The 21,798-nt window shown below is 37.3% G+C and overlaps 1 protein-coding gene and 1 non-coding gene across 7 annotated transcripts; both read left to right on the forward strand.

The window, feature by feature from the left end:
• The first annotated feature begins 328 nt into the window (after positions 1-328).
• On the forward strand, positions 329-19,902 carry Smarce1 (SWI/SNF related, matrix associated, actin dependent regulator of chromatin, subfamily e, member 1). Of its 6 annotated transcripts, none has more exons than XM_058578738.1 (11): positions 334-552; positions 2,536-2,587; positions 2,765-2,808; positions 5,843-5,947; positions 10,656-10,736; positions 11,764-11,895; positions 12,174-12,345; positions 15,534-15,706; positions 16,506-16,607; positions 17,249-17,459; positions 19,612-19,902. In XM_058578738.1, exons 2-11 carry the CDS (start codon positions 2,581-2,583, stop codon positions 19,836-19,838), a joined length of 1,254 nt encoding a protein of 417 aa, XP_058434721.1. In that variant the 5' UTR covers positions 334-552; positions 2,536-2,580; the 3' UTR covers positions 19,839-19,902. The 6 variants fall into 6 exon arrangements, with proteins under 6 accessions (XP_058434723.1, XP_058434721.1, XP_058434725.1 ...); XM_058578742.1 differs by lacking the exon at positions 19,612-19,902 and adding an exon at positions 18,962-19,592 and having other exon boundaries at positions 341-552; XM_046442694.2 differs by having other exon boundaries at positions 350-552; positions 19,630-19,902.
• Positions 19,903-21,202: 1,300 nt separating this feature from the next.
• On the forward strand, positions 21,203-21,275 carry Trnav-cac (transfer RNA valine (anticodon CAC)). The gene has a single exon. It is a non-coding gene; the product is annotated as a tRNA-Val (tRNA).
• Positions 21,276-21,798: the final 523 nt, after the last annotated feature.

The following is a 21,798-nucleotide window of genomic DNA, read 5'->3' on the forward strand; positions in this document are numbered from 1 at the left end:
GAGCCGCCAGTGGGGACCCAAACACGCGACCCGAATCCTCAGCGCCTCCCTCCTCGGCTTACTAAACTACAGTGTGGACCGGGACTCAGAGACCAGAGCAACGGGAAAGCACGGCGGTGAGGAAGCCGCGCTCCCAGGCCGAGCCCCGCGCAGAAGCTGGGCCTCGGAGCCCACCACCCGGGCCCTGGTGCACCTCCGCCGCCACCCCCGCGCCGCGGCCGCCCCCGCCGCCCGGGGCTGCGAACCAGCGCCCAGCGGGCGGTCGGGCCACCCCGCCCTCTTCGCCGTGACGAATCGGCTCCGGGCTGGGACACTATCCAAACTCGAGGAGTTCTGAGGAAGCTGTGTGGACTGAAAAAAATCCTTGACTATACCAAGCATCACCGCATCGTGATCAGAGGGTTATTTTCCTAAAGAGAGCCGGGCGCGGCCCAGAGAGAAATCGAACGGAGTGTTGAAAGTGCGAGCGCGGAAGCTCCGGCGCGAGGGGCGGGGCGAGTGCGGGACAAAGGGAAGCGAAGCCGGAGCTGCGGGCGCTTTTTCGGCCCGCGGGTGAGTGTTTCCAAGTGGGCCCGACCCGGTCGGGAAGGTGGCAAGCCACGGTGTCCCCGCTTGGCTGGACCCCGAGTTCCCGCGGGTTGCTGGGGTGCAGGTCTGGCCGTGGGGCCGGAGCTGGGGGCCATGCGGCCTCCTTGCGGCCTAGCGGCGCGAGGGTCGGGAGGAAGTCCCTCCGCCGCCCCTCCTCCCAAGCAAGATTTGTCCCCTCCGCTAGTCCCCCGAAATGGATCTAAGCGCCTGTGCACACCCCCCTTTTACGGGAGTTGCCAGTACAGTGGATCCTCCACGACAAACTTAGGAAGCGACCTCAGAGGAAGCCTTTGGAACGAGGCAAGCCGGTGGTCCGCACCCCCAAGAAAGTGGTGCCCCTTTTTGTTCGGGTAGAGACCTGAGGACTCACTGTGTGGCTTGGAGAGAGGAGCGAAGGCTCTGAAACCGTGTGGCCTGGGTTTGAAATCCAGCTCTGGCACTTCCTGGCCATATGGCTCTGGACAAGTTACTTGAAACTCTGAGAACTCCCCTTTTCATCTGTAAAATGGGGGCAGCAGTCTATTCTTGTTGTGACTGGGTGAGCAAGATCATGTAATAACCTGTTCTGTATAAGGTAACTATTCAACAACTAGAGAATCTGTTTTATGCCAGGTACCAGGTAATACCCAATGTAGACAAGTGTACAGGCCCACTCTTTGCATTCTAAAAAAGGAAAGCAATCATTTAATAGTATTAACAGTGAAGTGTAATGCACAGGGAGCTTGTGGCAATTTTTGTCTGAGCTCCCCACAGCAAGGTCTACTGCATGTTGACAGCTTCCCTATTGTGACCAAGGAGGAGAACCGCATGAGAGTAAAAGGCTTCTGCCTATTCTTTAAGAAAAGAGGGAGAGACCCAGGACGGACCATTGAGAAAATAAACTATTCCCACACCAGGACTCTTATTCCTGGTAGTCAGGAGTTTTCTTAAAATGCAAAATGGAAGCAGAAAATTGTTTTATTTTATATAATGTTGGATGAAAGTACTTCAGTAGTCAGAAATGTACTTGCCTTTCTAAAAATGAATTTCTCTCTCTTTACACCTTACTGTTTGTGATGTATATTGATTTAAGGAATAAACTCACATGTGTCTGTTCATGTGATGAGCTCTTAACACTTCGACAAGTTTTATTAAGAACAGAGCAAGTTATTGGGAAATACAGTAATGAATTAGATGATCCCTGTTCCCTAGTAATACCCAATCTAGCCAGATTGACAGATGTTTGGTGTGTTTTTTTAAGTTATAAGAAACTGTATCATAGACCTTTGTAGTAGATAGGAATACAGATGAGGGAGTAATTAATTCTGCCCAGGTAATTTGTCAAGAAATTGCCATTGAAGAGATAATTTTGAAAGGGGCTGTGAAGGGTAAGAGTTCTCAGGTAGACTCTCAAAATTTATTCCCAGCACTTTTGGAACTATTTACCAATAGAAGGAAAGGAGAAGTTCATCATCATACCCAGTTTCCCTTTATACTGCCTGCAGGAATAAAATGCTCCTCTATTTCAACAGAAGTTCTCATCCCAAAAGCAAGGTAACTGATCAGGGAGCTGTCAGTATCTGGTAGGCCTTGTTGGGGTCACCCTGATAATACATCACATTCTATTGTCATTATTTTTTTTATCAGTCTAAGTAAACGTTTACATGGCATCAGCAAAATGTTTTCCATACAAGATGTGGCTTGGTATCATAAGCAAAACCCTAAAAATACATTTCTAATATTATTCTAAATATCCCGGTAACTTAGTCATTTAATTCTGATCATCCAAATGACCTACAAGAAGTAGTTAAAATATGCAAAAGACTTGATTACTAGCAGATAATAGTGAAGTGATTTTACTCAGAAATACCAATTAAACTACCCTATTCTTTAGGAAAACATTCTCTTATGCTTGCTGAGTTTTGATTCTCTTTTTTTTTCCTTTTTTTTTCTTTTTTTTTATTTTAGTGTCTCAGATTCATTCTTAAGGAACTGAGAACTTAATCTTCCAAAATGTCAAGTAAGTTTCAATTTTTATATTTATCAATCTATGTTAATAAGAGACTAATGCCCTAGCAAATGGGAATTCCAAAATACTCTCATTTTTTTTTTCTTCAAAACAGGACCATTGGTAGTTTTGTTGCATAGTATTATATCTCAGTTGTTTACAAGAAGTTATTTATTTTCTTTCAAACAGAAAGACCATCTTATGCCCCACCTCCCACCCCAGCTCCTGCAACAGTAAGTTTTAATTTTCTTGTTAATGTAATAGCCAAGTCTGGCCTTGATACAAAAACCCAGATGTCTTCCAGTGACAGTCACTCAATCATCACAGCCACAGGATGAAAAATTCAGCTAAAAAACAGCACTTCCTACTAAATAAAATAACTTTGCATCTTAACTTGAACCAACCCCAACATTTAAAAAAAAAAAAAAACTTTGAAATTCCAATCAAACTCCTATGCTCTTTTTTTTTTTTTTTAATTGGAACTAAATGACAAGTTTAACACTTCTTTTCTCGTCAATCTTCGCTATTAAGAGTCTTTTAAGTTGAGATTGAGTGAATGCTCATTCTGGCATTATTTATTTTTTTAAACCTAACCTTCAAATGGTTACATTTTTCTCTCTTGTCTATATATAAAATTTTCATATTAAATCAAACAGTAAAACTTCTAGGTCTATAACTACACTAATTGTAATTCTTTATTTTCAAGCTGTTCAAGTAAGGATTTCATTATCTGTGGGTCAGATCTTGCTGCTGAATTCTCCATAAATTATGTTTTATTGGTTTCTGAATTGATAATGTTTCACAGTGTCTAAATAATAGTTGTGAACTGCTTTTTGTATCCAGCAAACTGACCCGGCTTGATCAGCATGTAAAATAATTGTCCAGCCCACAAAACAGATTTAACAGTAACTGTTCAGGCCTTGCTGAAATGGCTTCCTTGTTGGTTTTTTGCGGGGGGTTTTTTGTTGTTGTTGTTTTGTTTTTTAAAAAACACTGTTAACATGACCATATCCTACAAAATCAGTTCTTTAATAGCCGCCAGATTTTCCTTCCATACCCCCCCACCACCTAAATTTCAGGCTAGTGTACTTTTTACTACTAATTAGGTCCTTGCATAATTTTTTTTCTCCACTAGATAACTAGTCATATTTACTAATCCTCAGATATACGTTTTAGTTACGTTTATCAACAGTTTGTTTTTCTTTAGTAAGATGCTTTTAAAAAGAGAAACTGTATCATATTTTCTCAGTTCTATTTATATAATATGCAGTCTCTAAAGTTAGTTCCAGTAGACCTGAAAGTCCTGTTTGGTTCATTTTCTTTCTTAAATCAAAGAACATTTCTTACCACTATCTCCATGACACTCTCCTAGTGGCTATACAGGTGGAGTTGAACAATGGAGATTCTGACCTCAAAGAGCTAACCATGTACTTCAGCTTTGGAAATGGTATAATTATGTTTTAGTTTCAATTTTTTTAGTTCCCTTATTTTTCTTACATTATTGCCTCCTAATGTTAAACAGTGATTCTCATTGTATATGCAACCTCTGAAGGTGTCATTTTGATGTAAATACTGCCTCCAACAATGTATAATTATCTTGAGAACAAACTTGATATTTTTGAGATTAAAATGTTTCAAAAACCAAGTACCCCTTCTGACTTCTCATATGTAGAAAGGGTTTTTTTTTCCTTTGCCTTTCTTTAGTCATATTTCTGTATCATAATTTCACATTAACACATAAAATATAGAAGACTAGAGATTAAAACATCCAACAGAATGGATATTAAATGAATTATTTTCCTTCTTTTCTTTTTTTTTTTTTTTTTTGGTTCCATTACTTCTACCACCACCATCACCACCACCACCTCCACCACCACTACCACCTTCACCACCACTACTACCACTCAAATATACCACTCCAAGTAATATACACTTCTTTTGTGCGTTTGATACTTCATCTGTGTTTTGCCTACTTAAATATGTCTAATTTGCGTCTTTAACTATATAGGCTAGAAATTGATCAGCTCTCTTTTCTCCTAAAAAGTATCAAATGTACTATCTGCTTGAATGTCTATTAGACACTAAGGATATGTATAGTGGCATGTTTTAGAAAATTGTGTTTGTTATGTAACAACTAAAGCTTAGTTGGGATGTCTTAAATGTATTTTACATTATACAATTCAGGAGTGATACTGTTAATTGCATGTAAAAATGAAATTAATGTCACTTTTTTGATTGAGTTTCATTAGGAAAAAACCCTACTTTAGTCCTCTCCTTGCTATATTCTTTTTATGCATTATGCCTTAATTTTCATGAACATTAGATGTCATGGTATTAATTAATTTGTGATTATATCAACACAAAAGTCACAAAACCCAAGAATCCTGTTGCAGCGAGCAGTTGTGTTTTGAAAGGGTGAGAGCTTTCAGAAAAATAGATGAAAAAAAGAAAGTTCACGTCTGTCAACTAGAAAAGTAGTTCTCATTAACACTAAATGCAGAAATTGTTCATAATTGACCTATGGAAGATGGATCAAAGAAGAGATGGAAGAGAAAGCTCTAAAAAGAATCATTGGGTTAAAGATCAGATAGTACCCCAGAATGAAATCCATGCATTTCTTACAAGTCTTTGTTTTGAAGTCATGTATGTGACATCCATTGAATCCAACATATGTTCTTTTCTATTGACAACTCCTGGCTTCCTGGTTTGAGTCTCTTCTCATTTCTCATATTATATAAAATAATTCAAAATTGTCTTGAAAAGCAGATCCATTTCTTGTTTTTATTTGTTTTTAGTAGATGAATACATTGGTTGGCATCCACATAACTGTCAAGTAAATTGTGTTTTGTTTTGCATGTAGTGTTTTCAGATTTCTAGGTTATCACACTTCAAGCCTTCCTATTTGAGACATGATATATATTGCTAAATTGCTTTATGGTACTATTGACTATAAAATAATCCTGAATGTTTGAAACACATCAGTGTATTGCTTACCTCAGAAAGCAAGCCACACATTCACATTCTCACAAACACCCCCCGGCCCCTGCCAAAAGAAAGAAAAAAGCAATAGCAACACGTACAACTGGTTTCTCAATGAAAGAAAATTTTAATTTCCTCAATAAAAGAAAAAGAACATTTACAACACATCATTGCTTGTTTAAATTCAGGTTGCTTTTGCATGCCATATGCAGATCATTTTTCATTTCTGTGTTTTCCTCGTTTGAGCTCATTTCTCATTCGTGTTTTTGTCTCATTTGTTTCCATCAGCAAATGCCCAGCACACCAGGGTTTGTGGGATACAATCCATACAGTCATCTCGCCTACAACAACTACAGGCTGGGAGGGAACCCGGGCACCAACAGCCGGGTCACGGTAGGAGAATCAACTATTACAGCCTCCAGCAAACCACTGGAATTGACCAGAAATGCCTCCAGAGTTAGGTCCTTCTATAAGCACAGCCACTTAAAAAAACTTTAATTTGGCTTTTCAACTATTTAGACATTATTTAAACAGTTTTACACTGGGGGAAAAAATAGTGAGATCTGGATGGATATGTATATGGAAGAAAAGAAAAATCCATTCTGTTTGATGGTCAGTAAGGATAAAACCTTGGGCACTTAATGCTTATACTATTGGAGACAAACTGAGAATTTCCTATGGTTAAAATACCCTTTTGGAGATGAAGAGTTTCTTCCATTTTTCTAAGGTAATTGGCATTAGTCTCAAGAACTTTGTTTCTTACTAAGTGCTAGTCTTTCAGACCTGGTATTTTCAGGGCTGGAAAGCTTTTGGCTGGCCTTGCCCATAAGAACTGCTACACATGATAATTTGTCTTTTGGATTTAATTGTCAGCCTTCTAATTGAGACTCATTTCTCTACAGTTGAAAAGAAAAAAGACCTTTTAGTATCACTCCAAAAAATTTGCAAAATAGAAGTTGAATGAAATTGAAGTATCAAACTAAATATGTACAGTTAGGTGTATATTTCTAATCAATTGTACAGGGATGTGATTTCTAAAACTTAGGATGTTTATTTAAGTGGTCAACCTAAGATAATCAAATATATTTCAAAGTTTGAAATTGGTAGTAAATTACAGTAAATCCAAAAGTCAAATACTTACATACACTGGAATCTCTGGTGTTGATGAGAATATATACAATGCAAAATGGCTGTAAATTTTTAATACTTGGTTTTTATTTGCTGTATTCATAAGTAATAAATAAATGTCTTCAAATTAATGTAACTACCCTCTCACCCTGTAGTCAAACTATAGCTGAAAGCTTGTAACTATCAAACTATATGTCTATCTTGGTAAGCACATTGCTTATCTTGATAGGTTTTGTTTGTCTAAATTTTTCATTGTTTTTACATAATTTGTACTTCATAAGCATATCAAGTTTTATGTGCCATGTGTATTTCATGGTATCTGAAAAGAATTCTGACAAAGTGTGTTTATGTATGCATTTCACAATGCATACAATTTTTATGTGCATCAGTACATGTTTTCCCCTGGCCTAAATGTATGGTTTCACAAGTATAATGGATGATAGGGAACTTTTAATTTAAATACTGAATGGAGTCAATTTTGGATTATTCATGTTAATGCAGAAATTTATTCATGGGCAATAAATAGTAGAATGATTATGTTTAATAGCTCTATACAGTCAGCTCTTGATTATCTATGTTAATGGAATAGGCATAGAAACTAAAATACTAGAATGGCTTTTTTGGTTTGTGTATGTAAACATTTTATTCTTAACTTGGATGTAGCTGTTGGGGTTCTTTGTTGATAAAGTGGGGTCTTTCAGTGGAGACGGAGTAGGAAAAGAGAAGTGCAGTCCCTGTGTGTGGGCCCAGGTCATTCATTCATTTCTCCCCGTTACTTCCTGGCAAACACAAGAATCCAACATTCAGAATGTACACTAGCTTCAGAGTAGGTTAGTATAAGAGAGTTGTTGAACATTGAAGCTTGGTGTTTTGGCTCTGTTCTTTGTGTTGTTGTCTTTTTAGTACCAGATTGAAGGGTAGTCAAATCAAACTGTTGTGTGAAGGAAATAAAACAGGAGGTTTTACACTACCTTTTTTTATATCTCTGAAGTGTATTAGGAGTTGACAGCTCTGATTTTGACCATTATAAAAACGTTTTAATTTTAAGATGGCCCTAGTTACCCACATTCAGTTCTCCTGTTTAGTAATTTGTCTAGAAATTACCTTAGTGATTTGAAGGACTGATTGTGTGAGGCCCTGAGAAGGAGCTTTCCTGAAGGTCACACGGAAATTCATATTTCCTTCAAGACTCCAGAACACTTGGATAGTTTCCAGTGAACACTTTACATGGCAAGTTGACATCTTTTGGAGTGCTTAGAATAGCTTTGAGTTGCAATTCACTTCTAGTTAGTTTTTCATTCAGATAATGATTTGCATTTTCTTAAATACAGATGTGCATACAAACAGATTGAGACAAAACATTAGCGATATCCTATTTTCTTCACTTTAATAGGAAATCTATACTCTTAAATAAATCTTATCAGAGAAACAGCTAAGAATTGGGAAAGAAACAATAACAAAGAACTCTGGATAGCTAGGATAAATTTCACAAAATCGTGAACCATGCTCCTTACATTTCCTAGGACTTTACTCGTGTAAGCACATCTTTTAACACTCATAGGCACTTGTTTGCCTGCCCCAACTCATTACAAATTAGAAGCAGAAAATTGGAAAGAGAGGGTTGCTGGTAAAGATAACAAAAGAAAATCAAAAAAAGGAAGCTCAAGCACTCTAAAAGCCACCCATTGGGCCATTTAGTAAGGGAGCCGACTATAGTTTTTCATACCTCAGAAGGTGACAGCAAAGCAGTGACTCTTTCTAATTGTCTGTTATCTAGAAAAGTTGAAGTATGTTCAGTGCAAACTGGTTTTTTTGTTGGTTGGTTGGTTTGGTTTTTTTTTGTTGTTGTTTTTTAAGAGTAAAGAAATGTTTAAGACATGTCTGGTATGTTAAATAAATTGAGGGTGGGTGGTGGTATAATTCTTTAAGATCCCAAAACCAATTGGAATTTAACTTTGTTATTTTGGATTATTTTTATTGTTGTTATATTTGTTGTTGGTTTTTTTCATTTTGCGTTTATAAATTGACAGGTCAGTGTAATGAAAATATGACTTCAAGATGTAGATAATTGGTGTACCTTTCTTTGGAAGAAAAAGAGAAATAAATCCATTAATGTTATAAAATGTGATTCTTAGAAAAATTCCAATTGTTTTCAAAATGTTTTGATTCATACTTAAAGTTTGAAAATATAAGCATTTTAGAATTCTTTACCTCTTTAATTTCTAAAAAATTAGGAGCACAATTTTATTTATAACTCACTTTATGGGTTTCTGAAGGTTTGTGTGGGATATGAGTTGAAAATTTTTTTAACAATGTATAAAGAAGCAGATTTGATGGACTCTTCCTCTGAGCCCATGATCTAAGGTTAGCCTCCTAGGATTTTTCTCCCTTAAAAGAACTCCTGTAAACCTTGATTAAGATCTCCCCTTATTTGCTGCTCATACCACCACTGGTGACTACTCCCGTGGCTCATCTCCATTGCCCACTGCTGGCTAAAAAGAGGGTCTGTTTGAATGGGCACCACCATGGGCATGCCAGTAAGAATGCTCGGAAGGAAGAGCAGAAAGAGAGGAGATACTGCTTCAAGGATGAAATGCTTTCTTACAACTTCATAGGTAAAGAAGGAAGAGTTACTTAAAAGTATATGAGGACAGAAGGGAGACCCTAGTGTCAGAAAAGGAAGCATTTCTTGCTTACATTGGAAAAGGGCATAAGCATGCCCAGTCCCTAAGCCCTTGAACAAAAAAACAAGGTTATGATTTATCACTGTAGCAACAGAAGGGTAAGAGAACAAATACTCACTCTCATTTTCTTATAAAAATTTGAAAATTAAGTCAGGACTTTTTTCCCCAAGCCTGGCAGGGAGAATTAATATCATTTGGCCATGATTTTTATTGTTCTGAGTCCTTAATCAAATGCAGTTGTGTATGTATGTATGTTAAGAAAAGATTTAGAAGTTCAGAAACAGGAGTTCTTGGAGTGGCTGGCTTTACCTGGGACATCTACCAGAAGCCATAGTGTCTCCTGCCTAGATCTCAGCTCATGGAACCTATCACTCATCTGTCTCATTCTTTTATTTCTTCTCTCACACACTTTCTTCTTTCCTTTTGAAACTGTTTTCCAGTGTCTCCTCCCCTTCCTTTTCTTCTGTTCCCTTTTCCTATATATGCCATCTTTTCCTCTTATGTCTCTTACACAACACCAAAAATTCTTAATAGAATGGACCTTCTTCATGTAAGACCTCAAAAATGACAATCGGGCCCAGTATCTGCTGGGGCTCTGTTCCTGGAAACTTATTTGCTCCTCGCTGTGATTAGGATGGAGGACAGAGAAAGATGGGACTTTAGTTCATACTTCTTGAAAACCACTGGATAATAGACATAGCCTTTGAGAGAAATGAAATCTTTGTGTGCTGAAAGAGATAAGAAAGTTTGCAGAGTGTTTGTTGTTTTTTAACCCGAGAGGCAGTTTTTGTATTGTGTTTTGTGTGAGGGTGTGTTCCTGATGTAGTATCAATAGATGCAAGGTCTCCTGTAGGCAATGTAAGTGTGGTAAGTGATGAAGGTTCAGATTCTGCTGCAGATAATCAAGTGTTGACTGTATGCCTAATGACAGTTGAGCAAAGTAAATGGGTGCCAGGTAATGTTCTAAATGTGATTTGTTTGCTATATAACCATATATTTTCAATGTATGGATTATTATGTAATATTTTGTTCTTACAGCCAGGTTGTCAAAGCAGTGGCAATAAACTGCCAAGTAAAACATTATAATTGCATGCTTAAAGCCATTTTCTTTTGATGTGAACATTTCTGAATTTGCAGTGATAGCTATTTTCCGTGGAGAAAATATAAGAATCTTGTATCCATGGACGAGTAGAAGAAAGGCGCATTAGAATTTTTTTAAGGGACTCTCTTTTCAGGTTGCCGGTGAACTTCTTGCAGTTGAGTAATTAATGTATTTAACTCTTTTGTAGGCATCCTCTGGTATTACGATTCCAAAACCCCCAAAGCCACCAGATAAGCCGCTGATGCCCTACATGAGGTACAGCAGAAAGGTAGGCACCTAGAACTGGGAAGGAGTGTGGACCACCACCTCTGCTTCTCAGCCATCCATGCAGCTTCAGCGTGGCCTAGTCTGTTTTTCTCTGCATATTCAGGGGAAGCATAAAAAATGTAGTTTTTAAAGAGCTTTGTTCTGATTTGAGAATTTCAGAAGTAAAATCCAGCAAGAGGAGCATAATTAAATAAGACAGAATGTTTTGTAGCCATGAATGTAATGTGTTTTGAAGAATATTAAATGACATGAAAAAAATGTTAAGTAAAAAAAGTAATACAAGATTATTTGTATTATTTTTGTAAAAATCATTAAAACTACATGTTAGTTTGAGGGAGGGAACCTAGAAAACAATGGTTACCTCTAAGCAATAAGCTGATGGTAATTTTTATTTTCTATGTATTTCCTTGAATTTTCCAAATTTTTTGGTGATAAGCCTTATTACACTTAAAAATATGGCTAATATCTTTTTTAAAGGTATGGCATTTTAACAGACCTTTAGAAATGTTTTGATTTTTGGTCATAATAATTGTATATGTATTTGACAATATGATCATGTATTATAGTTTGCATTGTATTATGCAGATTAACAACTTTCTTGCTAAATTCACGTGAATTTTTAGAGACATCAGTTAGCTTATTGAGTTAACTCATCTTAAGTGCCTGTAGTGATTGGAGGTCTTCTTGATATATCAAATTAAAGTACTTAGGAATGAAGTGACATGGTGTCTGAGATCTACCTTAAAGTAATCTTACAGAACCAAGCACTATGGCATGTGCCTATGGTCCCAGCTACTCTAGAGACTGAGACAGTAGTTAAGGCCAGCCGTGACAATGTAGCAGTCTCAAAAGTAAATAAATAATAATTCATCAGGTTGGAGTAGGCCAACGAGGACATAGAAATACAAAGCTACCTTTGATTTTTTTTTTAATGTTTAAAAGTTTCTATATTAGAAAATATTTTTAAATGTTTAAATGTCCATATGTTTAGGCATCTATATTGAAATTCCATCTGTTTCCTTTTTAAGGTCTGGGACCAAGTAAAGGCTTCCAACCCTGACCTAAAGTTGTGGGAGATTGGCAAGATTATTGGTGGCATGTGGCGAGATCTCACTGATGAAGAAAAACAAGAATATTTAAACGAATACGAAGCAGAAAAGGTAGGAGCCCGCTGTGGTGGGACGGATACAGTATAAAGTGCATCATCCTTGGCTCGTTATTTATAAAAGAAACGTAAGACTGGATCAGAAAGCTGAGGCTGCACTGAGGCTGCCTGCCTGGGCCCAGGCACATTTCTCTAGACCTTAGATTCCTTATCTGTAAAAAGAAGGTGACTTTAACACCTTGCCTACATGATGTCTTAAGATATTCAAATGAGATAATACACACTATAACCAGCAAAATGTTAATTATAAACTGAAAAACCTTTGAATTTCAGATAGAGTACAATGAATCTATGAAGGCCTATCATAATTCCCCTGCATACCTTGCTTACATCAATGCAAAAAGTCGTGCAGAAGCTGCATTAGAGGAAGAGAGTCGACAGAGACAGTCTCGCATGGAGAAAGGAGAACCTTACATGAGCATTCAGCCTGCTGAAGATCCTGATGGTAAGAGGAGAAAGTACAATTTTGTTTATGCTTTCTCTGAATTAATGTATGTTTTAATAATGTTTTTATTTTTTATCTTAAATGAAAAAGCAGTACTTAAGTGCCATTTCAATATCTTGATTATTTTGATTAAGATTTTTGTGTCAATTTCCCACAAGAAAAAGAAATATCCTTTCAGAACAGAAGATAGTAAAAACTATACTTACTGTTTATCAAAGTCTTTGTACTCAGAACTCCTGGAAGGCATTTGAGTCACAACTAGGAATTTGCCTTCACTACTTTTAAAAAGCTAAAAAGAAACTGTGGCATATATACACAATAGAATATTACTCAGCATTAAAAGAGAATAAAATCACGACATTTGCAGATAAATGGATGGAGCTAGAGAATATCATGCTAAGTAAGCCAATCCCAAAAAAACCAAAGGCCAAATGTTTTCTCTGATATGTGGATGCTGGTCCATAATTGGGGCTAGGGGTGGGGTGGGGCATGGGAGGAATGGAGGAACTTTAGATAGGGCAAAAGGGAGGGAGGGGAAGGAAGCGGGTATGGGGGTAGGAAAGATGGTGGAATGAGATGGACATCATTACCCTAGGTACATATATGAAGACAGGAATGGTATGAATCTACTTTGTGTACAACCAGAGACATGAAAAATTGTGCTCTATATGTGTACTATGAATTGAAATGCATTCTGCTGTCATGTACAACAAATTAGAATAAATTAAAAAAATTTTTTGAAAAGCTAAATGCCTTCTAGTTATACCCAGCTTTCTTTTTGATTCCTTGAATTTGCTGAATCAAAGATTCTTAAGAGAGAAAATTAATGAGTGGGTAGGAACATTATGAAATCTTGCTAGTAAATTCTGCAGTCCAACAAGAATTTACTAATACAAGTCATAAGGACCACTTGTGAGGACACACAGATTGTATATGTTCACACAAATGGCAGAGCTTTCTAATTGGGGTTCCATGAATAGTGTGCAGGTGTGCAGATTGCTCTCCGGGTTCTTTGTAGTCAAGCAGGGTCAGAAGCTACAAGGACCCCCAGAGACCGCCACCACAGATTAGAAGCACTCCTGTCCACTACCTAGCATGCTGTACTGAATACTGTGTTTTCTCTGTGTACACTATGATGTAGAAGAGGTTAGAAACTCCAACTATAAGCCACAAAAACATCAAGAAAATGAAATCCCATTTTAAGGTACAGTAACAGAGGGGAAGTTTGTAAAGAAGACACCAACAAGGGCAGTTTAAAGACATGAACAATATACTTATAAAGAGAAAACCAAAAATGAGATTTTTAAAAGAATGGACTGGGATATTGACAAAATGTTATAAATACACATAGTAAAATATAGAGAATAGAATATGGAATACAAATAATACCGATGTTAAGCAGTATCAGTAGCGCCAAAGGCACTAACATATGCAAATTTTAATTAAGGTGGGATGGTTAATGTAAGAAAAATACATAGAATTGAAAAATAAAAGCTCAGGTCTACAAATAATTGGGAAGAAGAGGATCTGCACAAGAGAAACACGGGCTAACAACATAGAAGCTGTAAGCAGAAGATAAAGCTTTCCTTAAGTGAAAGATAACAGCATGACTTGAGAAAGTCTTGCCTTCTGCCTGTTGTGTTTTTAAGTTTAAGAGAGGCTCCTAAGCCAACTAATAGGAAAGGGTACAATAAATAAGGTGCCAATGTAAGAATGACTGTAGACCTTAAACCTCATCCCTCAGGACTTGGGAGGCAAAAATAGACATACAACCAAGAGACAGGTGGCACCTGCTGACATCAGTAGCAAAGGACCAGAAAAAGGTTCACAAGACATATGCCGTGCTCCACACAAAACACTGAAGGCTTTTTAAAATGACACTTGAAAGACAATCACATGTAACAAACTGTAGGCCTCTGTGGCAGACTTTCCTAAAACATGATCCCACCCCCCACCCCCGACTCTGGTAGTATACTAAGAAGTTAGGTGCTAGAGAGCAAATTTGTTTTTATGTGTTTTGCTTAAGGGAAAACTTGGTATTTTTTAGATGAGTTAATTTAAAGGAAAGTAGATAATAGTACAGGTTGTTACCAGCTATGTGAAAAACTGTTGATGATAAAGCAAAAGCCAAGATTAAGAAAGCACTGTTGTAGTTATTAAAAGTAAGCATATAGTGCTGGGGTTAAGCGCTCTCCTAGCACGTGCAAGGCGCTGGGTTCGATCCTCAGCACCATATAAAAATAAATAAATAAAGGTATTGTGTCCAGTTACAACTAAAATATATTAAAAAAAAGCATATAAGCCAGACCTGCGTAGTACATCAGTGCACGTTGACAACAGTTGTGTGCATGTGTAAATTGACAAAAATTAGAAGTAATTTGGGAATTGAATATTTTTTTTTCCTAAAGTTACCTATGCCTTCGTGGTGTTTTGTTGTGATGGTGGTGGTGGTGGTGGTAGTGATAGTGCTGGGGACTGAACCCAGGGATGCTCTACTACTGAGCTATATCCCCACCCATTTTATTTATTTATTTATTTATTTTTTTGAGACAGGGTCTTCCTGAGTTGCTGAGGCTGGCCTCATACTTGTGATCTTCCTGCCTCAGCTTCCTGAGTTGCTGGAATTGCAGTTGTGCACCACCACCCGCAGCCTTTGTGACTTTTTGATCTAATAAAATGAAAATGCTATCTATGAGAATGCTAGAGAGGATTTTTCTCTGTAGTAATAAGTTGATTTTTACAAATGATCATTTTCATCAATTGTAAAGAGCTACAGCAACAAAGACTACACAGTTCATATGTTGTTTACCAATATATATGCTGCCACTATAGCTCAGTGGTAGAGCACTTGCCTACTGAGAGATATTGACATTCGAATTTCAGTTACTGCCATGGGGTGCAGCCTTCTTGTTGATACTGAAGCCTAAAGAGATATGGTTATATCTCATTTTTGTTTCATCCAAACCCTTCTCAGACTTCATGACTTAACAACTTTATGAGAAAAACCTTAGCCACAAAACACATTCTGTCTTCTATGTGGTTTTCACCAAGTGTCCGATACTGCTCTTGTCATGCTGGTCAGGCCAATGAGAGAGCACCACAGTTCCTCAATGTTAAATGTTAACATTGCTACACTCCTGGTTATGGTTACTGGCTACCTCATTTCTGGAACATCTTTTTCATTCCAGATTATGATGATGGCTTTTCAATGAAGCATACAGCCACTGCCCGTTTCCAGAGAAACCACCGCCTCATCAGTGAAATCCTTAGTGAGAGTGTGGTACCAGACGTCCGGTCAGTTGTCACAACAGCTAGAATGCAGGTCCTCAAGCGACAGGTCCAGTCCTTAATGGTTCATCAGGTACATCACAAACATTTGTTAAATAAATTGCTGCAAATCCCAGGTGACATGATTCTTATACCATGCATACATAAACTGTGAAATGTTTCATTCTAACCTGTTGTGATTTGGGAAAGATGGTTACGGGAGTGAACCATTTCCAGAGGTTTATTAAGTTTGTCATTAAAAACTAATAGAGACAGTACACACCTGTAATACCAGTTACTTGGGAGGCAAGTTTGAGGACAGCCTGGACAAAATTTTAAAATAAAAGATAAAATTAAGGGGCTGGGGTTGTAGCTCAGTGGTAGAGCACTTGCAATAAATAAATAAAGATATTGTGTCCATGTTCAACTAAGAATTTTTTTAAAAAAAAGTTAAAATTAAAGGACTGAGGATTTAACTCAGTGGTAGAGTGTCCTGGGTTCAATCCCCAGGACTGGTAGAAGGGGAAAAAAAACAAGTAGTAACAAAACCTTGTAATTGAAAGTATTTCTATTAAGAAATACATGTGCACTTGAGAATTTTAGACAACCTTTCCACATTTGTTGCTTTACTGAATACTTTTCCAAAAAACTCCTGAGGCCTGAAATAGTGTTCTTTAACATTTACTTTATTAATCACAGTCCTCTCTCTATACTTAATTTTATATTTTTAAAATTATAGCTAGATTCATGTTGTAGAATTTAAAATGTAAAATGTTATTTGTCACAGAAATTGAAAGAGTGATCATTAAAAAATGAGGTGTGTTTTCTGTGTTTGATATTTGCTTCAGAGAAAATAAGTAAGTAATCATAAAACCTGGTTACATGTCTTACAGCGAAAACTAGAAGCTGAACTTCTTCAAATAGAGGAACGGCACCAGGAAAAGAAGAGGAAATTCCTGGAAAGTACAGATTCATTTAACAATGAACTTAAAAGGGTATCCATTTGATGTGTTAACTATACTTTCATCACTGTTCCTGATACTTTCTTTTTCCTTGTTCTTTTTTCCAAAACTGTTTTTATTTAATATTGTTCACTTTGAAACAGAGTTAATGTCACTATACATATAAGACCTATAATATCTTTTATTTATGAAATTATTGCCATTTTCTGGAAAATTGCAATAAATTTGAGATATCATATAGTATATATGCACATATTAGGTCCATAGATGTTGGAGTCCTAATATTTTAAACTTCTATGCAGTCATGAATTATTTTCACTTTATTGGAATTATTCATCAGACTTTTAATGCAGTTTTCGTTTTGTATTAAAAAGTAAATCTTGTGTTTGGGAGTCTGAAATATAAATTAGAAACCTTATGAATAATTCTGTCACAGTATTGCCTCTCCCCCTGTAGTACTTGATGATACGGGACTGCACAAACAACTTCTTTATGTTTATGCAAAAGAGTTTCAGGGAAGACTGAGAAGCATGTTTTTTTTCCTCCTGTATACATATATTTATTTCATAGGCAAGAAAACCTACTTTTGAAGCAATTTATCTGGTTCAAAGGTTATAAGAAGAAAACATTACTAAAGGAGTTTTTTGGTTTTTTTTTTTTTTTCTGACTACTAGTTGTGTGGTCTGAAGGTTGAAGTGGATATGGAAAAGATTGCAGCTGAAATTGCACAGGCTGAGGAACAGGCCCGAAAAAGGCAGGAGGAAAGGGAGAAGGAGGCAGCAGAGCAAGCCGAGCGCAGTCAGAGCAGCATCACTCCCGAGGAAGAGCAAGCGGCAAACAAAGCCGAGGAGAAGAAGGATGACGAGAACATTCCAATGGAGACAGGTAAGCACCAGACACCGCGGGAATCGCCAGGGCCTTTTACAGCTATCTGTAATTTTGATTTTTCTTTCTAAATGCTCTTAGAGATCATTCTTGTCTCTTGAGTAATTCTCTATGTGACCTACCCAGTTCTTTCCAAATCCTAACTTTATGGTAGACCCACTGAAAAAGTTGGTATCACCATGGAACACCAATGACATATTGTCAGCAGTCTTGCCATCTGAGGTGTTTGACATTGTACTCAGATGTGCTGTTTTTTTTTAACTTGAGATTATGAAGTAGACCAGTATGATGGTTAAGGACCCTGGTCCAGGAGTCACACAGATTGGGGACTAGAACTAGAACCTCAACTGTGGATAGTTTTTTTAGTTTGTTTCCTCATTTGAAATTATCCTAGTACTGCTTCTGTGAACACATTCTGGTACTAGATTTAACATGGTGTTTACACTCAGCATTTTGACTTTTATCACTCATATTAATTATTCAAGGTGTGATCATTGTTCTTAAGATTGTGTCCTAGGATAGTGTCAGGCAAAGTAAAACTTATAGGCCAAATCCTGCCACACTTTTTTTTGTAAAAAGTTTTATTAAAACACAGCCACACCGGTTTGTGTATATATTGTATATGACTGCTTTGAGGCTACAGCAGTATGGTTGAGTAGTTGCAGCAAAGACTACCTGGCCCACAAAGCCTAAAATATTTACTATCCAGCCCTTTACATAAAAAGATCATTGACCCCATCCTAGAAGAACTTACTTCTAGGTAAACTGATTTTCCTGGGGAATAAAACATCCTGCAAGTTAGAAAATTACATGTAGGACTTGTATAAAGAACTGATTAACTGATTGCTTGAAATTTCCAGATCACCTCACTTTCTGGCACTATTTTCACCTACTTAGTGCACCATGTAAATAGAACTAAGCTGAGAGTAGTTATAGGAATACAGCCAGAGGCTTCTTCAACCATCATTGCCAGAAGTAGCGGGGACAGTAGTTATACTTGTACTCAAATGACAACCATCTGAAAAGTATTTAATGGAATATCAATATCTTCACCAGACATTTCTACAAAATATAATTCAGTAGATGGATATTTCACACGGATTTTAAGTTTTATCTTCTTAGCCTCATTTCTGTTTTTTTATAAACATGTTTTTTATCTTAAATTTGAAGCATGAGCACGTTTGTGGTTAAATTAAGAGCTTGGGGGGCTGGGGATGTGGCTCAAGCAGTAGCGCGCTCGCCTGGCATGCGTGCGGCCCTGGTTCAATCCTCAGCACCACATACAAACAAAGATGTTGTGACTGCTGAAAACTAAAAAATAAATATTAAAAAAATTCTCTCTCTCTCTAAAAAAAAAAAAAAAAAAGAGCTTGGGAATCAGGGTATGGGTCTTTGCTCATGTTGCAACTAGACATTACTCAGTCAGAGGTTTTGTCATCTGTGAATGGGGCCTTTCTTATTCTTAAGGCCTGTGGGTCTTTACTCAGATTCTATCCTTATAGCTTAAGAAAAAGAAATGAAGAAAATGAAGACTGCAAGCAAAACCCTCATGCTCTTAATTTCTTATAAGAAACAGCCCAGTGTGACATTTAACAAAGTATCTAAAATATAAATTTGATATTATTTCCACATCTGCCCTCTCACTTAATCCAAAAGCCACAGAACAGCACTGTTCAATAGTAATATACTGTAAGTCACATGACATTTTAAATTTCATACTAGTGACATTTTTTTAAAAATTAGGCAAAATAATTGACATTAATTTGATGATATTGTATTTAACCCAATATATCTTAAATAGTATTTCAACATGTAATCAACATTTTTAAAATTATCAACTTTTTTACATTCTTTTTTTCACACAATAAGTCTGAAATCCAACATGTATTTTATTCTTAGAGCACATCTCAATTCAAAAGCTAAATTTTCATCTAAAGTATTTAATCTGTGCTTAGATTTTTATAGAACCTACTGCTAAAGAAGTAGATTTTCACACCCCAGATTATGCCACACATACTTAAAAGCTCCTCATTGACACTGGCTCATTTCAGGTACTCACTAGCCACAGGTGGCTAATGGCTACCATATTGGACAGCACAGCTCCATGCTGTCCATGTCCATGTAGAGCAGATATTTATCTTCAAACTGACAGTGTCACGTGTGATTACAGAGGAGACACACCTCGAAGAAACAGCGGAGAGCCAACAAAATGGTGAAGAAGGCACGTCCACTCCAGAGGACAAAGAGAGTGGGCAGGAGGGGGTGGACAGCATGGCGGAGGAGGGGACCAGTGATAGTAACACTGGCTCAGAGAGCAACAGTGCAACAGTGGAAGAGCCACCAACAGATCCCATGCCGGAAGATGAGAAGAAAGAATAATTGTTGCCTTGTTTTATGTGTCCTAAATACTTTTTTAAATGAAAAAAATGTTTTTTGGTTTTAATGGTGTTATGTGGTCTGTGTATTAATTTTTTTCTTGTCTGTTTCATACCACCAAAGGCTTTTTGGACCATGAGTATCATGAGCCCAGTGGCACAGTCAGTCACCTTTCTTAACATTGTAAAGATGGCTTTTTTCTTTGGATCTTGTTGCTAGCCCTCATCTGCCGAAAGCCTCAGAATTTAAATTAATTGAGAAAACACCCACCTCTTTTAGAGAGTTATCCTTTGATGCTGCAGAATCTCCTCTTACAAATGCCTTCCTCCAGCTCACTTGGGTGCTTACCAAAGCCATAGCTTTAAACCTTCCCAGTCCCTATCAACAGCTTCCTGAAAGTCCCCTCTCTTGTGTATATGTGCACAGAGTACATTCTTGAGAACACAATCATGAGTGTGTGTATATTTTTTCACTTGCCCTTTTTATTTTAAATCAGTGTCAGATATCAAGAGTTGTGTTAAAGGCTACAGTGTTGCCTACAACCAACTATCCTTGGATCGTACTGATCCAGAGTAGTCTCCACAGTTACAGTAGTTCCTGGCTTATGACGTAGTCATTAAAATGAACATAGCACATTTTTGTTATCTATACTGCTTTTTTGTTCTGGTTAATATTGGATGCATTCTGGTAAATTCATCCTTTGTACTGGGGGAAAAAACACTTTTTTACCAAGTTTTCCAAAGACAGAATAGATCACAAAGTTAAGGAATGGAATGTTCTTGTAATAGACTAGATAACTTCATAATGATTAGCCCATTCCAGAAGAAAAACAGCTGGGAATTAAGTTCATCCACATGAAATTGTTTTACAATAAACAAAACATTCAAAACCTCAAGGCTCAGGATCCCATAGATCAGAGCCTACCTCCCTTTTTGATAAACTTAGTATAGTAAAGTCTTGGAGACTAGAAGAAAGATAGTTTGTCACACGTATGCTTCCAAAAAACTAGAATAGATTTTTACTGAATAGTGGTATATCTGATGGTATATGTTTCTTAAAGGTCCAAATGTAATAAAAAAATGAAAAAAATGGTCTCAGTGTTTTTAATGCCCTAAATATTTGTATGCAAGACAAGGATACAGTTTTGTCTCAATAGTGCAATGACAGTATGGAGGGGCCACTCGGTCATTTGAATTTACATACTCAGGGCCCTTGTCTGTAAATGCTGCAGTTATTAAGTTAATTTGCACAATACAATTGTGAAAATAAGTTTCCTTCCATGATAGTTAGGTCACATGCATTTATCTTGAGTAAGAATGCATTTATGACATTTAAATTTAAATTATCTTTGAAAAAAGCACGGGGCTGGGGATATAGCTCAGTTGGTAGAGTGCTTGCCTCACATGCACAAGGCCCTGGGTTCAATCCCCAGCACCACCAAAAAAAAATGGAAAAAGAAAAATAACATGGGTGTGCTTTGGGGGCAAGAATTCTGTACTAGAATGTCCTCGTTTATGATGAATTCACTTGCTCTGAACCCACAACACCATTAGTGACTGTAACTCCACATCATGCTTAGTCTCTTGAGAGGGAGCCTGATTTTGGGTGCAAGTATCCTTTGATGTCTATTCTAGATAATATGTGGTAACTTTTTCCTGGTTCCTTGTGAGAGAAACTGATAAATGAGTCCATTTCTAGGTGTTGGGCATTGCAGGAGAACTCAAACCGATCTCAAATTGTACAGCCTCCTCTGATATGGTGCAGAGAAGTTGTTAAATAATAGAGGTGGAAAACAGTGCAAGAGCAAGGTGTCAGATTATTTATCCAAGTCTCTTGAGAGGATGGAAGTGCTTCCTTTGCTGAGCTGGAGATGGGTGGCACTGGGAAAACATCTGCCTGGCCTAGTCCTGTCCTCGCCAGGCAGTTCTGGCAACTGGCTGAAAGGTGAATTAGGTGGAATTTG

The sequence above is a fragment of the Marmota monax genome, unplaced genomic scaffold (genome assembly GCF_021218885.2).
Source record: "Marmota monax isolate L192 unplaced genomic scaffold, Marmota_monax_Labrador192_F-V1.1 WCK01_AAM20220418_F8-fsc00205, whole genome shotgun sequence".
Classification (NCBI taxonomy): domain Eukaryota; kingdom Metazoa; phylum Chordata; class Mammalia; order Rodentia; family Sciuridae; genus Marmota; species Marmota monax.

Coding starts and splice junctions, on each gene's coding strand:
- Smarce1 (XM_058578738.1), top strand. Junction 5,948..10,655: donor GCACCAACAGCCGGGTCACG/GTAGGAGAATCA, acceptor ACTCTTTTGTAG/GCATCCTCTGGTATTACGAT. Junction 17,460..19,611: donor GAACATTCCAATGGAGACAG/GTAAGCACCAGA, acceptor TCAAACTGACAG/TGTCACGTGTGATTACAGAG.